We start from the raw sequence: 15,119 nt of genomic DNA, 5'->3' as shown, positions 1-15,119 counted from the left end.
TCCCCTGCCTCAGGCAGCAGCAGCCATAAAGGACGGTCTAATAAATGAGCTTTGTACTGGGGAAGATGGAGAGAGAAAGGCTCTTCAGAGATTAGAGGTGGACTGACAGTGGTTTAATCGCCAATGAGGACGACTTACCCTTACACTATACGTAGGTTGTCCGTTCATATGACACCATCAAATATTAAGTCACGGCACAGGAAAACAGCCCAGAGTCACAGTTTTGTTCCTGTTCTATGATTTTTTTGGTACAACTAACCAAATCTCAATTCCCTTTCAGCCAGGAACAATGATCGAATGGGGCAATTACTGGTAAGGATGTTACTGTGTTGTCTGTTGGTCTCGTTAATAGATTATCTCAAGCCATATCATGAATTATTTTTGTTTGTGTTGCTTTTTTGAGACACTCTCATATCCCAGCCTAACCTCAAACTCACTATATAACCCAGACAGGCCTTGCACTCCTAATCTGTGTGCTTCTCCCTCCCAGGTTCCTGGATTTACAAGTGTGTGCCACAATACCTGCTTCATGCAGTAAATTCTTAGGTTAAAAAAAAATAAGCAAAACAACAAAAAAGTAAACACCTTGTCTTGATGCTGCACCTTTTCACAACTTATGTATCTTTATCTTAGGCACATTGGTGTTTTCCTGTGTGCGGGGGTCAGATCTTACAGATACAGACAGTTTTGAGCTACTGTGTGGATGCTGGGAATTGAACCCCAGTCCTCTGGAAGAGCAGTCAGTGTTCTTAACACTGAGCCATCTCTCCAGCCTCTACCTGATTTGTTTTCTTTTTTCTTTTTTTTTTTTTTTTAAGATTTATTTATTATATGTAAGTACACTGTAGCTGTCTTCAGATACACCAGAAGAGGGCATCAGATCTCATTTACGGATGGTTGTGAGCCACCATGTGGTTGCTGGGATTTGAACTCAGGACCTTAGGAAGAACAGTCAGTGTTCTTAACCACTGAGCCATCTCTCCAGCCTCTACCTGATTTGTTTTCTTTAATTTTCTTTTTACTACATTTTCACTTGTTTATTGGTAAGGTATCAAATACCAGAGAAAGCTTAGACGGACAGAGCAGGAAGACCGGCCATTCTTCCTGAAAGCTGGTGATGCCTATGATGGTAGCAGGTGGGCAGGTAAAGCGGGGAGGTTTCTACAGCTAGGATGCCAGCCGTGGACACAGTGGAAGACATCATCTTAGAAAACAAAAGTATAGTCTTGGCACTCGGGCAAGCATAGAGATCAGTGGTGTAAAGCTGAAGGACTAGGCATTAACACTTGATTCATTTATGGGCAAGTATGCCAAGGTGAATCTTCCTTCAGTGAGGGAAGAGAATTATTTCACCAAAAGATGCTGGGGAAACTTGGTATATGAAAAAAAGATGAGTTTACACTCCTGCGTCACAGAAAAAAAAATAATACAAAGGAACTCAAGAGGCTGGGAAGACGGCTCAGAGAGGCACAGTTGCTGTTCATGTAGAGGACCCAGGTTGGGCTCTTAACACCATGACAGCTTACAGCCACCTGTAGCTCCCGGCCCAGGGTATCTGATGTCCTGTACTCCCCTCTGAGGGTACTGTGCACTATTGCGCATGCATCCATGCATGTAAACACTCATTCACATACAATAAACAGCTTCTTTAACTGTCAGGACTGACGCATAAAGACTTTAGATAAAGACTTAGGAACTAGGCACAAGTTCTGAAGCTCTGTGCAAAAGCTCGATCAAGCTAGGCGTGGCAGCACACACGGTGCCCCTAGCATTCGGGAGAGAGAGGCTGGAGGATCCGGAGAGCAAGGCTGTCCTTAGCTACATAGCAAGTTTGAGTCTAGCCCAAGCTCCTGAGACCCTGCCTCAAATAAACAAAAAAGGAGTACATATTTGGTTATATACTACGATAGGCCCCATTTTATCAAGGTGGTTGTGTTCGTGTTTTGAGCTGTTCATTTTCTGACAGTGACTCTCAACCTTCCTAATGCCGCGACCCTTAATACAGTTCCTCATGTTGTGGTGACCCCCAACCGACCAGGACATTATTTTCATTCTTACATCATAACTGATTTTGCTACTGTTACGAGTTGTGATGTAAATATTCATGTTTTCTGATGCTCTTAGTGACGCCTACGAATGGGTCATTTGGCCCCCTAGCACCACCCAGGCTGCAGACCACTGTTCCAGCCTAGAACTGTAGCTGGCCATAGAACTGGGATGATATTAATTAACTTTTCTTCACAGAGAAGCCACAGGATGTATTGAGGTTACTTGGTTGTTTTAAACTTTGTGCATAGCAAGTTGAGCGTTTGATTTATATTTTACGTGTAGGGTGACTGTTAAGATGGTGGCCTCTGCAGCACCTGTTTGTCATTGTAACCAGGCTACGGCAAGTACATTTCCTTTGCCTTCCGTCACCAAACCGGAAAACTTCAGAATGAAATGAATCATCCAGAATATCTTATCACAATCAACGAAATCTCTTCTCTTCCTCCTGAGCAGCCACAGTGCACAGTTTAACTGATTTCCCTAATTCGAGATAATTGATCGTATTTGTAATTTTTGTGACGATACCTGTATAATTTATGGATGATCCACAGGTCATTCCCAGCAGAGGAAACTGGAAGCTTTGGTGGGGTCAAGCCCAGGATGCTCTGTGCCTGGGAAGGAGAGTTGGGGTACACAGCGTGATCGTCAGCAGGCCGGCTTAGTCACTAACAGGACAGGGCGCCCCTCTGGATCTGGGCCCCTTTAAGGTGCTCGAATTCAGTATGTAAGGTTTCCCACCAATAAGAAAAGGCACTGGTCAGACCAGCGGGAGAAGCTTAGTCCTTCCTGGGCATGGTGATATATACCTGTAGTCCTAGCATTTAGCAAGCTGACACAAGATCATGATTAAGGCTATCCTGGGCTAATATAGTAAGACTCTATCTCAAAAAAAAAAAAAAATTTAAAATAGCCTGACCTTTAAGGGTTATTTTTCTTATAGTAGATGTTAGTAGCTTATTTTTCAGATCCTGATCATTTAAATAAATGAGGAAGAATCTGTCTCCCCAAGCTTCACCCCTGCTAAACCCTTTGTGCACCTGAGACCAGGTCAGAGCCATGAGTAGTATTATGGGTTTTCTGGGTAATCCGTGGCAAGGGCACCCCGATAGACCCCAGCTATGCTCTCCTGCCGGGATGAGATCGCTACATCCTTTGAAGCCCTGCCTTCATTTTTATCTGAGATGGTAGAAAATTGAATTTGGGAAAAATACATTTTAGACGTTGTCAAGATTTCAGATGATCTCACTGAATGTGGCAGGTGCCAGTAGAAGATGATGTTTAAGTTTTTTTTTTTTAAAAAAACAACTGATGCTTTTTCATGGTGTTAAATTTTTGAGGTGTTAAATCTTGAAAAGGAAGAAGATTAGTTGGTTGGTTTCACTGTTTTGTTTTGCTTTTTTAAGGGATTTGTTTTTATCAGTTTTAAATGTGTGTCTGTGCACACACATGCATGCACCTGTGGGGGCCAGCAGAGGGCATCAGATTCCTTGAAGCTGAGGGTACAGGTGGTCATGAGTGCAGGGTCAGGGGTACAGAGAATCGGAGTTCACTGAGCTGCCTGTGCAGACCGACCCCAGATGCCCACTTAAAGCCATTTCAACCTCGGCTTTATGCCTTGTGCACCAGTAGCCCACATGCGTGCACTTCCTGTGTATTACGAGAACCTTACTTAGTGCATGGTTCTCTTTGGAAAGGTAAAGAGCTGCAGGCAGCTTCATCTGTATAAGCAAGACTCCTGACTATAGCACGGAGCATGCTGCCAAGGAGGGACCTCCTTACAGGACCCCTGTGCTGTCCAGAAGGCATCAGGGTCTCTTGCTGATGGGAAAGAGTATCCTTTATGTCTGTTTCAGTGCACAGGAACGGCGTCCGCCATAGATATGCTGCCCTTCGGCATCCTGGGTGCTGTAGACAAAGGTTCCTCCCTTTCTTCTAATGAAGCGTCTCTCTCTCTCTCTCTGTCTCTCTGTCTCTCTCTGTCTGTCTCTCTGTGTGTGTGTGTGTCCATCCTCCCTCCCTCCCCCACCCCCTTTGTTGCTGTTCTGAGGCACGATCCAGAGTTTTTTATTGTGTAGCCCTGGCTACCCTGGAACTCACTCAGTAGACCAGGCTGGCCCCAATAAGAGCAGGTGTCACACATTTAAAAAAAATGTCTCCTCTCGGCAGCCACCCATGCCAGTCACTGCTCAACTGGGAGCGGGACTTGCGTACCTCCCCTCCGCCATGCTGGAGTCCTTTCTGCCTCAAGCTTTTGCGGGCCTTGTGCTCTCACAATCTCTGAGTTCATACACGCATTTCCAATTTATGTCTAGGAGACAGTTTCCCTGAAGTCATCTACTACCAACCACCTCTGGCTCTGGCAATCTTTATGCCCCCCCCACCCCCCCACCCCCGGCATAGAGTCTTGAGTTTTTTATGTTTATAGAGACTCCATAGGACTGGACACCCCAAAGCACCTTACTCTGCGTGTTGACCAGTTGTGGGTCCCTGTGTTAACTGTCAGGCGAGGGTTGAGCGATTCACTGATCTACGGGCCTGGTGTAAGTCATTAGGGGGCATTTTATTGCTGTGTCCACTTAACAGAACAATAGTAGAGGCTGTCCTCATCAGTAGTGTCACGTGTGGATTCCTCTTGTGGAACAGGCCTTAAGTCCAACCAGGAAGTGGCCGATTGCCCCATAACACTGGTGTCAGCAGGCATAGCTTTTGAGGAGAATTATCATCAACTGCAAAGTTAGCCATGAAGCAGTTCTTTTTAACACATCTCCCCTTCCTGTTTATATCAAGTGTTAGAAATATATATATATATATATATATATATATGACTAATAATAAGCAGAAGTATCTTTATTATCTTTATGTTGCTATTTTTATTTTCAGAAAGTCAAGATTAAATATTATCCACTTCTCACAAAAATAATGAGCCTTCTAAGTCCTGAGGGAAGAAAATCACCATGAGTTTGAGGTCATTGGGCTATACAAGTTCTAAGCTAGGCCAGGAAGCAGAGTAAGGTCCTAACTTCCCCCCAAAACTAAATAAAATAAAAACTTGATTATAGTTAATAACTTGATATGTGTTAAACCGCGCTTCATTCCTCACAGCTGCCTCTGAGTGGAGGACATAGTCGGATTCTCTGCTGGGTCTAGAAAGGGTCTCACTGCATAGCACGGGCTAACCTGGACTCACTGTGTAACCCATGTTGCTCTCTAACTTGCTGCAGATCCTCCTGCCTTTGCTTCTAAGTGCTGGGATTCCAGGTGTGCCCCCCGCCCCCATGCCTCCTGACTGTCCCTAACTCTCGGCTCCTCGCTCTTCCCCCACAGGGCCCGGGCCATTCGCTTTAGACAGGACAGTAATGAGGCAGTTGGGGGATTCTTCTCTCAAATTGGGCAGCTATATATGGTGCACCATCTTTGGGGTATGTGTAATTTTCCTTCTTTTGTGATTTGTTGTGATAGTGGGATAAATCTGGACTCTTGAGACCCTTGAGCACTATGGGACGTGCAAGCATCACAGGAGGTGGTAAATGCTGGGCTCTCTAGAAAAAGCCCGATAGCAAGAGCTGTGGAGACACAGCTTCTAAGCAGGTTGAGCTGAAGTCATGTGGTAGTGCATGGCTACTGTTCCAGCGCTCAGGAAACTGAGGCAGGAAGACTGAAAGTTCACCATCAGCAAGAACTGTGCAGCATGTTCCAGACCAGCCTTGAGCTAGAAAGCAAGACAGGGTCAGAAATATGGGCAGCAGGGGAGGGTACGGAGCATTGGAAGGGGGAAATGTGAGGGTAGATATCTATTTCACTGTGTGCGTGCATGTGTGTGTGTGTGTGTGTGTGTGTGTAAATTCTCCCACCAGGGTCTGGAAGGATAGTGCAGCAATTCAGAACTCACTGTTCTTTCAGAGACCTGGAGTGCAGTAACTTCCACTCTGGGAGGAGGGGGGTCTGGTGCCCCTCCGACCTCTGCAGGCACCTGCCTACATCACACAGGCACACAAGCATACATGTGAATACATGAAAGAGAAGCAAGGGTATGGCCTGGTAACAAAGACAGTCGCCTAGCCTTGCAAAGCCCTGGCTTCAGCCTTGATCAGAAAGCAAACAAACAGATACCCTCAAATAGTGCAGCCTGCTTACACAGTAGCATAGCCACGGGAAGCTAAGCCTCCGCAGATGCATTGAGGCAAAAAGGGTTGCTTCCTATTTTCATTCCTCCCAGAACCCCCTGCTGCAGCCAGGGCTCTTCTCAGCTGAGCTTGCCTGCTATTTAAGAACCAAAACCCCACACTAATGATAGATTATACCAGTAACCCTTCATCCTGAGGGCCCCACTCAGCCTTGTCCTGAATGTGGCATTGTCTGCTGAGAAGAGACTTAGCTCACAAAGACCAGAGTTTGCAAAGGTACAGAGTTTATAAACAAATGTCAAAAGACAACAGCAAAACCACTGTGTGTTCTAGAGCTGGTGAGATGACTCACTGCTTAAGGGCACTGATGCTCTTGGGGAGGACTCAGTTCATTGACCGACACCCACCTAGTGACTCAGTCACCTGTCACTCCAGTGCCAGAGAATCTGTGGCTCTCTTCTGGCCTCCATGGCACGCACAGATTGCACTTGCATGCATACATACATACACACACACACACACACACACACACGAAAAACATCCATACATATAAGTTAAAAGTTAAAATTTAAAAACCAAACCAAAAGTGCATGTTCTACCCAGATAACATTGCATACACCTGTAATCCCAGCTCCTGAGAGGCAAAGACGGAAAGATTGTGAATCTAATGCCTGCCGTTGGTTGGTTACCTGGCTGGCTGAGGGCTGTGCTTCCAGACTGTGGGCATTGGGCCTGACGCGGACTGTGTCCCTGTGCTTCTGTTTAAGCCTATAAAGATCTCCAGACCCGGGAGGACATCCGGAACGCAGCCTGGCACAAGCACGGCTGGGAGGAGCTCGTGTACTACACGGGTAAGCCTAGGGGCCCGGCTCACGCTTGCCGGCTTTGAGTGTGCAAGCGCAGATGTGATCGTCTAGGGTGTGACGGTAAGACGAGCGAGACGCGAGGCAGACCGAAGGTTTTTTTCTTAAATGCTGACTTGACTTTGTTTCAAAGGAAGAATCTTGATTCTTTAACCCAGCGTAGTGGCCAAGGACTGTAATTCCAGCACCTTGGGAAGCTGAGGTAGGAAAGTTACAGGCAGATGGCTGGCCTTGCCTACAGTTAGACCCAGTCTCAGAAAAGAAGAAAAGAAAAGAAAAGGAATCTAGCATTAGAGGGGAATATAAGGACAGAGAAAAAGGAGGGAGGTGATTGGAGAATGGATGGAGAGAAGAAGGTTTATGGGACATATGGGGAGGGGGGATCTGGGAAAGGGGAAATCATTTGGAATGTAAACAAAGAATATAGAAAATAAAAATATTAAAAAAAAAAGAATATACACCAAAAAAAAAAGAAAGAAAAAGAAAGAAAAGCAAGCAGGAAGGGGCTGGAAGGACTGACTGCTCTTTCAGAGGACTCGGTCTCACCGCTAGCATCCCCATGGTAGCTCCCATATTCCTGTGACTGCAGGGCAAGGGATCCAGTGACTGTTTTTTTTTTTTTTGCCTCTATGTATAGACAAAATGTATTTATACAAAATGTATAGACACACGAACACAAAACACCCATATGCACATAATTAATAAATTATTTTTTAAAGCAGAGGATAGAGTAAATAAGAATATTGATTCTATTATATATATTATATTTTAAAATATTATATTGCCTAGTAGAATTTTCAGACACATGGATAGCTTAATTTTTTTAAATTGAATTATTTTAGTCCTTGGCTGTACTGGAACTCAACTATGTAGACCAGGCTAGCCTTGAACTCACACAGAGATCCACGTGCCTCTGCTTCCCAAGTTCTGGGATCAAAGGAGGGCACCACCTTACTGGGTTACCTTAATTTTTTTTAAATATTACTTTCTTTTTTTTTTAGTTTCTTTGTTCTCTGAAAGAATATTTAATTTTTTTTCTAAAATTTTCTTCATTGAAATCATCAGTTCCCCCAAATAATACATAAATTAAAAAGAATATTTTTATAAATAGGTATAGTGGCATACACATTTTGAAGGGTAAGCTTCAAAGATAAACTGGGCCACAGAGGAACAGATGCCAGCAATGACACTAACAACAGTGGTATTAACTTAGGCCTGAGGGCATGGCTCAAACCTGGCCCTCAAAACCAAACATAGTTAGAAAGTCAGTTTTGGTTGGTTGGGTTTCCCAGAAGGTCTCATTATGTAGCCCCAGCTATCCCGGAACTCACATACATAGACCAGGCTGGCCTCAAATTCAGAGATCGGCATAAAGTTACCTCTGATGGGTATTTAAGCTGCATACTTACTAAGAGAGCAGCCTACGAAGTAGAAATACCTTGTCTTTTAGTTTTGTTTTTAAAAAAAAAAAAATCATATAATTGAGCCCGGCCCGGCCCGGCGCTTGTGGGCTAGCTCAGCACTCCGGACGAGCCGGTAGGAGGTTACAGATCAGCGTCGTCCCTGGTTACATAGAAAGCGAAGGCCAGTCACAAACAAAACCGTGCCACTGTACGCAGTGTTGTGGTTTTTTCCTTGTGTCATTTTGATACAGGGTCTAACTCTCTCCCTTTAGCCCAGGCTGGCCTCCCACACCCAGGGATGGCAGGCAGGTCTGAGCACCATGCCTCCTTTATAGCCTCCTCCTAAGCTGCGTCACCAGGGTGTGATTTGGTCCACAGAAGCCGTTTTTATAAATTTTTTAAATTTTCATTTATTTCCATTTATTTTCCATGTCCATCTCACTTTTCTGTAGGTTACATTTAGACCCAGTATCATTTGGGTTTTTGTTTGTCTATTTTAAAGAACCTTTGAGAAAGTGCTTTTTTCCATAACCAAGATGTTTCTAATTTCTGATCAAAAGCGGCTCTCCCCGCCGACCCTCGGTTTCTGTAACAGCCTGGTTGGTGGAGTTGGGATTTCTGCCTCAGTTGCTCTGACTCCCGCTTCCTAACAGCATGCGTGCTTCTGGTCTGAGCAGGCGCAGTGTTCGTCTTTGCCCCGTGGGTTTGGAGACCCGGGGCAGTAACCTCCGGCTTCTTTTCAGTCCCGCTCATTCAGGAAATGGAGTCCCGGATCATGATCCCGCTCAAGACCTCCCCGCTCCAGTGATGCTCCGTGTGCCTACGCAGATTTCCGTGACGAATATTGTCATGATTTCATCTCACCCAGTCACCGAGTGGAAAGCAAGCCGAGGTGTAAACTGCTGTACATAGCTTGTAAGATCTCTTTTCTTTAAAATTCAATAATCATGCAACGGGAACTCAGGAGGGTTGAACTAACGGAAGTGGCGCAGTCTCTGCTCACCAACCGCTCCTTAGCCTCGGCCCTTCAGGAAAACAGGATCATTTGAAGCTTAGCACTCAGAGAGCTGAGGCAGGAGAATTACAATAAATAAGTCCTAGGCCAATCTGGGCTACATATAGAATTTCAGACCAGCTTGGACCTTGTGAAACCCTGTCTCAATAACCAAAATTGAAGTTTGAATTCTCTCTGAGTAAAATCCCAGCTATGAAAAAGAATCAGCTAATATTTCTTGCTATTAAAAAATCTGTTTTACAATTACAAATTTTTTTTTACTAATTTCCTTCCTTCAGGAAGAAATATAAATGAAGTCACGTTTCCTGAACAGTTTTTCTGAGTCTCACACTAGGAACAAATTATGAGTGTACCCAATGGCCGCGAATGCTCTGACTTTGGGACTTCTGGTCAGTCAGTCCGCAGGCTGGGCGTGTATTACCCTGACCTTCCAGGAAGGGTGGTCACCGTGCACCTAGCCAGCCAGCCAGGCTCCACCAGGCACCGTGTCCCAAGGGGTTGGCATGAACCAGGGTGCCACACGCGATTTTGAAATAAACACCTCAACTAGCACTAATTTTATTTGCAATATTTTTCTATAAAACAAGTAGCTCTTGGAAAAGAGGTTTTATTTTCTAAGCCACTGTTTGTGACCTCTGACCTCTGGTTCTATTTTGGTAAGCTCCCAGCAGATACTTCCAAGATCTCGTACCAAGGGCAGTGCACACTGGGTCATAAAGCTTCATATTCTGTCTGTCTCTGTTTGGTTTTGTTTTTTAATATAGTGTGCCAATTTTGTGACCGTAATCACGTGAAAGTCCCATTGAACCGAAGAATTATGTCTGCCCTACAAATTGATTTGTGTAAAATAAAATATAATTAAATCTCCTATCAGATGTCTAATTTTTACATGCAAATGGTTTTCTCCGAGAACATATTAAAGCAAATAAAATCCTCTTAATTTTCACGTTTTGCACAATTGAGACCCTTCTGTTTGTTCGTTTCCTCAGCTCATTTGAACCCAGGGTCTAGGTATTCAGTGGAGGGCAGCCTCTAACTAAATCCTGCGTCCGCCAGGCATTGCGCGGGTGACGTGTGCACAGCACGGGAGCTCCAGAGACCGCTCTGTTGCTTATGTTGTATGGGGGAAGGGGCCCGGGAGCCACATTGCGCTTGCAGATCCGGATAGCGTGGAGTCAGTTTCTGCCATGCGCGTCTCTGGAATAGAACTCCAGCTGCAGTCAGGTTTGTCTGCAGGCGCCTTTACCCACTGAGCCACTTTGTGTGCTTTTGAGGTCTTTGCTATGAACTTGTGTGTCAGAGGACTCCGGAGGAAGATAGCGCAGAAAACAGGTGCTGTCTGGTTAGTTGGTTTGATCTGGTGCGGGGTTTTGTTTTGTTTTGTTTTGGGGGAAAGTCTTACTCTGTAGCCCAGAACATTCAGCTCTGCAGCTGGCTCAGAGCATTCAGCGTCCCCTGGCCTCTCCTTCCCCGGTGCTGGGATTGTGTACACGGGCCACCACGCCCTAACCTCCCTCCCCATTTTTTGCAATGATTCTGTTGATCAGCCAATAAACTTCAAGCAATTACCAAGCGCTAAGACTCGCTCTCTCATCCTCAGAATGAGATATGAGATGTATTCAGAATCTGCTGCATTCCTCTTTTGAGTGTTGGTGAAAATGACAATCTTTAAAATTGTTTGAAACTGGCCCTCTCCTTCAACCGTGTGGGTCCCAGAGATTAAACTCGGGTCATAAGGCGAGGCAGTGTGTCTTTTCCCACTGAGTCATCTCACTGGTCTGCTTGTTTTGAGACAGGATCTTACTGTACCCCAGGTTGGCTCTAAATCACAGCAACCCTCCTGCCTCAGATTCCTGAGTGCTGGGATTACAGGTATATGCCAACAGGTTTAGCTATGTTTTTTGCTTTTGAGAAAAAAAGAACAGAGCTGAGGACACAGGTTACTTGATGAACTGTCTAGCATGCGTGTCTTAGTTAGGTTCTACTGCTGTAAACAGAAGCAGTGACTAAGTTAACTCTTATAAGGACAACATTTTTTTTAAGGACATTTAACTGCGGCTGGCTTACAGGGTCAGAGGTTTAGTCGTTATCATCAAGGTATGGCAGCATCCAGGCAGGCATGGTGCAAGAGGAGCTGAGGGCTCTACATCCTCATCTGAAGGCTGCTAGCAGAATACTGACTTCCAGGCAGCTAGGAGGAGGGTCTTAAAGCCCACACCCACCGTGACACACCCACTCCAACAAGGCCACACCTGCTAATAGTGCCACTCCCTGGGCCAAGCATATACAAACCATCACAGTGCACAAGCACTAGATTCAGTCAATCCCAGAGGCATACATATACACGGGAGATTGGGGCTTCAAGGTCATCTGCAGTTACATAATAGTTTGTAGCCAGCCTGGGCTACATGAAAACATGTCTCCAAAAAAGGCAAAAATATAAAACAAAAAGCATGACATTACTCCACCATGCTCCAGTCCCACCCACTGTCCAGATGACCCCTCACACACACACAGGTGTTTCTCCTGATTGGATGATGGGAAGGGAGACCCCCATTCCACAGAAGCAGCAGCGGCATGCTGCGGGATCCCAGAGATTCAAGGAGCTAGCTACCTTAGTGACAACAGAGAGTTTGCCTTTGCCTGCGCAGCCCTCAGAACCTTAATGGTCAGATTCATTCAGACGAGCGAGTGACCCGTCTATGGGTCACGTGAGTTCTGCTCACAGCCTCCAAAGTGGTTTCACACTTCTCCTGTGTACTTCCTTCAGCCCTGACGTCAGCAGTCCAAGAATCGCTGTCCTCAACGGAGAGAGATGCTCACTAATTACTGTCACAGATCACATCCAGAGCTGAAGGGATTCCCACAGCATTTGTTCGTTGCCTAATGCATTACTAGAGTTAACAATTTACCTAAACCAGGGTTATCCGCCCTAGCCTAATACTTATTAACATTGGCCGCAGCATTAACACATTAATGTAGTGGAAGACATCTTCCTCCCTAGAGTTCTAATAAAAAAGCAGTGCTAGGATTACAGGTCTGTGTAAGCCATTTCTGTGGTGCTGGGACACTGGTCCCTGATACCCTTTCCTCTTTAGTAGGGTAAAAGGGTATCCTTTTCCTCTCTCTCTCTCTCTCTCTCTCTCTCTCTCTCTCTCTCTCTCTCTCTCTCTCTCTCTTTCTGTGTGTGTGTGTGTGTGTGTGTGTGCCTGAATGTAGGTATGTGTACTGCATACTTGCAGGTTCCTTCAGAGGCCAGAAAAGAACACTGGATCTCCTGGAACCAGAATTACAGGTGCTTGTAATCAACCCCCTGTGGGTGCTAGGAACCAGGTCCTCTTTAAGAGCAGTAAATAGACTTAACTAAACCATCTCTCTAACCCCCGAAAAATGTTGGGTTTGTGTGTGTGTGTGTGTAAAAATGTTGGTTTTGTGTGTGTGTGTGTGTGCGTGCGCGCGCATGGCAAACTCCTTTACCCACTGAGCACTCCCACTGGGCCTGTTTAGACAAGGTTTCCTGCTGCCCAAGAGGGCTGGCCTCAACAAGACAGGTCTTGAAATCCTGTTCCTCCTGCTTTGTTGGGGTCACAGGTATACACTACCACGTCCCCCCAGATCCCTGCCTCCCCCAAGCCCCAGAGTGCTAAGATTACAAGTATATCCCACTATACCTAGCTACAAGGGCTTGTATTGCTTCAACTTAATACAAAGAGAAACTGCAATTCCTTTACTTTTCTCTGGGTATAAAAAAACGATTTTCATAGATTGAAAACTGGCCCCCCCACCCAGGAGCTGTGTAATTCTGCCACCTCTCTGGGTATCCGGCCTATTGTATCTCGCATGGGTGTCACCTCTGGGAGAAGTACTCGCTAGCTGCTTCCAGCCAATCATGGAAAAGCATGAAAGATGCCAGTAAGGCTCCTGCCTCATCCATATTCACCCCTGACACAACAAAGAAGACATTGTACTACAGGGGGGGGGGGTGCGGAGGAGCTGAGCTCAGAGCCTATGGCCCACAGAACTAATGGTAGAATTGTAAACTGTTCTTCATCAGATCATAATCTCAATTGTATCTCTATCAGATTGCCTCTGGGGCAAATTCAGCATGCACCTGTGCAGGTAACCACTCTGTCAAAGCAGGCTCTTGTAACCAGCTCCGAGGTAGGGCCACCTCTGCTCAGCTTGGGAGCTCCAGGCAGTGAGGAAAACTGAGACCCTTTGTGGTAGCACTCTGCAGGACCCGGGCCGGTCCTTCCCATTTTGCTGTGCTGAAATGTGCAAACCCACAAAGCGGCATCTAGAACTGCCAGCAAGGATTTACAACGGGAACAACAGCCTTGTTGTTAGGAGGCCTGGGGGATCTCTGCCAAACCTATTTCTCCATGTCGCTACGGAACCTGAGGGGTTTTGTTGTTGTTGGTTTGGTATTTGGTGGTTTGGTTTGTTGGGTTTGTTATTGTTGTTTGTTTGTTTGTTTGAGCCGGGGCCTCATTATGTTGATCTCCTGTCTCCGCCTCTTAAGTGCTGAAGTTTTCAGGCAGGCCCAGCCACCTCCAGCTGATTTTATAATTGGACACATTTGATCTATTTGGCTGTTAGAATTTTTTTTTTTAAATATTTTACACTAGTTAAATGTCGGGCAGGGGAAGCCAGGGCTGGGGCTCATGACTCTCCACCTTCAGACCTCAGCCTGAATAACCCAGGGTGTGACGACGCAGCCCTGTGACCCCAGCCCTCCCGGTGGAGGCCAGAGGAACAGGCATTTAAGGCTATCTTGAGAACATAAATGAGATACACAAGACCCTATCATTTAAAATAAAATGAAATAGAGGAAAATGCCCTGGGGTAGAAAGGGTACTTACCTCAAATGTGCAAATCTTTTAGGGCAGTGGTGGCACATGCCAGGGCCTCATAGTGCAAAGGGCTACCCTGTCTCAAAACAAAGAAAAGTGGTGCAAATCTCTGGGCGCCATTCCTAACCAAAAATAATAATAATAATAATAATAATAAACCTCCCAAAACTCATATGCCTTCCCTACTTAATGAGCCAATAGCATCGGCCACATGTGTCTTCCTAAACCATGTCTTTCTCCTCTGCCTTCATTCTCAGCAAGGAAAGTAAACATTCGCGTCCTTTTAAAGCAATATCCCGCTCTTCATATAGTTTCAAATACCCATGAACCTTTTGGGTCTTTCTTCCCATATCAGCTATGAAAAGGAACTCAGTGTGTATTCCCGTGTATTCCTCTGTGTGTGTGTGTGTGGTTTGAGTGCCAGGTGCCCACAAGTCACAGCACACACATAGAAGTTAGAAGACAACTTTTGAGAGAGGTCTCTCCTCTATGGTAAGTGCCAGGGATTGAACTCAAATGGCCGGAATTTTGCAACAAGCACCTTTTCCCCACTGAGCCATCTCTTGGGCCCAAGAACTGTCCTATTAGGAAAATGTTTCTCTCTCTTTGTGATTTGTAAACCTTATATGTTGGATGTTTTTTTCAAACATACACATACCTTTATTTCCTATTTTGTTTTTTGGAAAAAGTCTTGCTTTGTGGCACTGGCTATAGAATAGACAAGGTTGGTCTTAAATATGCCAATGACCCTCCTGGCTCTGCCTCGTGTGCTGGGGCTACAGACAGGAGCTATCACTTCTGGCCCAAAATCA

At 45.5% G+C, this 15,119-nt stretch overlaps 1 protein-coding gene across 2 annotated transcripts in view; it reads left to right on the top strand.

Moving 5' to 3' along the window:
• Nipsnap2 (nipsnap homolog 2) overlaps nucleotides 1–10,324 on the top strand; it is a 30,077-nt gene extending 19,753 nt beyond the window's left edge. The window contains exons 7-11 of one of the 2 annotated variants that reach the window (XR_007975006.1): nucleotides 281–312; nucleotides 5,374–5,468; nucleotides 6,941–7,024; nucleotides 9,183–9,354; nucleotides 9,733–10,324. Coding sequence is in view for 1 of the 2 variants with exons in the window: in XM_052168076.1 (XP_052024036.1) it covers nucleotides 281–312; nucleotides 5,374–5,468; nucleotides 6,941–7,024; nucleotides 9,183–9,247 (276 nt within the window). In the remaining variant the exon portion in view is untranslated. Of the gene's footprint in view, nucleotides 1–280; nucleotides 313–5,373; nucleotides 5,469–6,940; nucleotides 7,025–9,182 lie in introns of both variants that reach the window. The other variant, XM_052168076.1, reaches the window with a different exon arrangement.
• The last annotated feature ends 4,795 nt before the right edge of the window (nucleotides 10,325–15,119 follow it).

Source organism: Apodemus sylvaticus, chromosome 22 (genome assembly GCF_947179515.1).
Source record: "Apodemus sylvaticus chromosome 22, mApoSyl1.1, whole genome shotgun sequence".
NCBI lineage: Eukaryota > Metazoa > Chordata > Mammalia > Rodentia > Muridae > Apodemus > Apodemus sylvaticus.
Note: the sequence above shows the minus strand (reverse complement) of the source record. Positions and strands in the feature narration are given on the sequence as shown.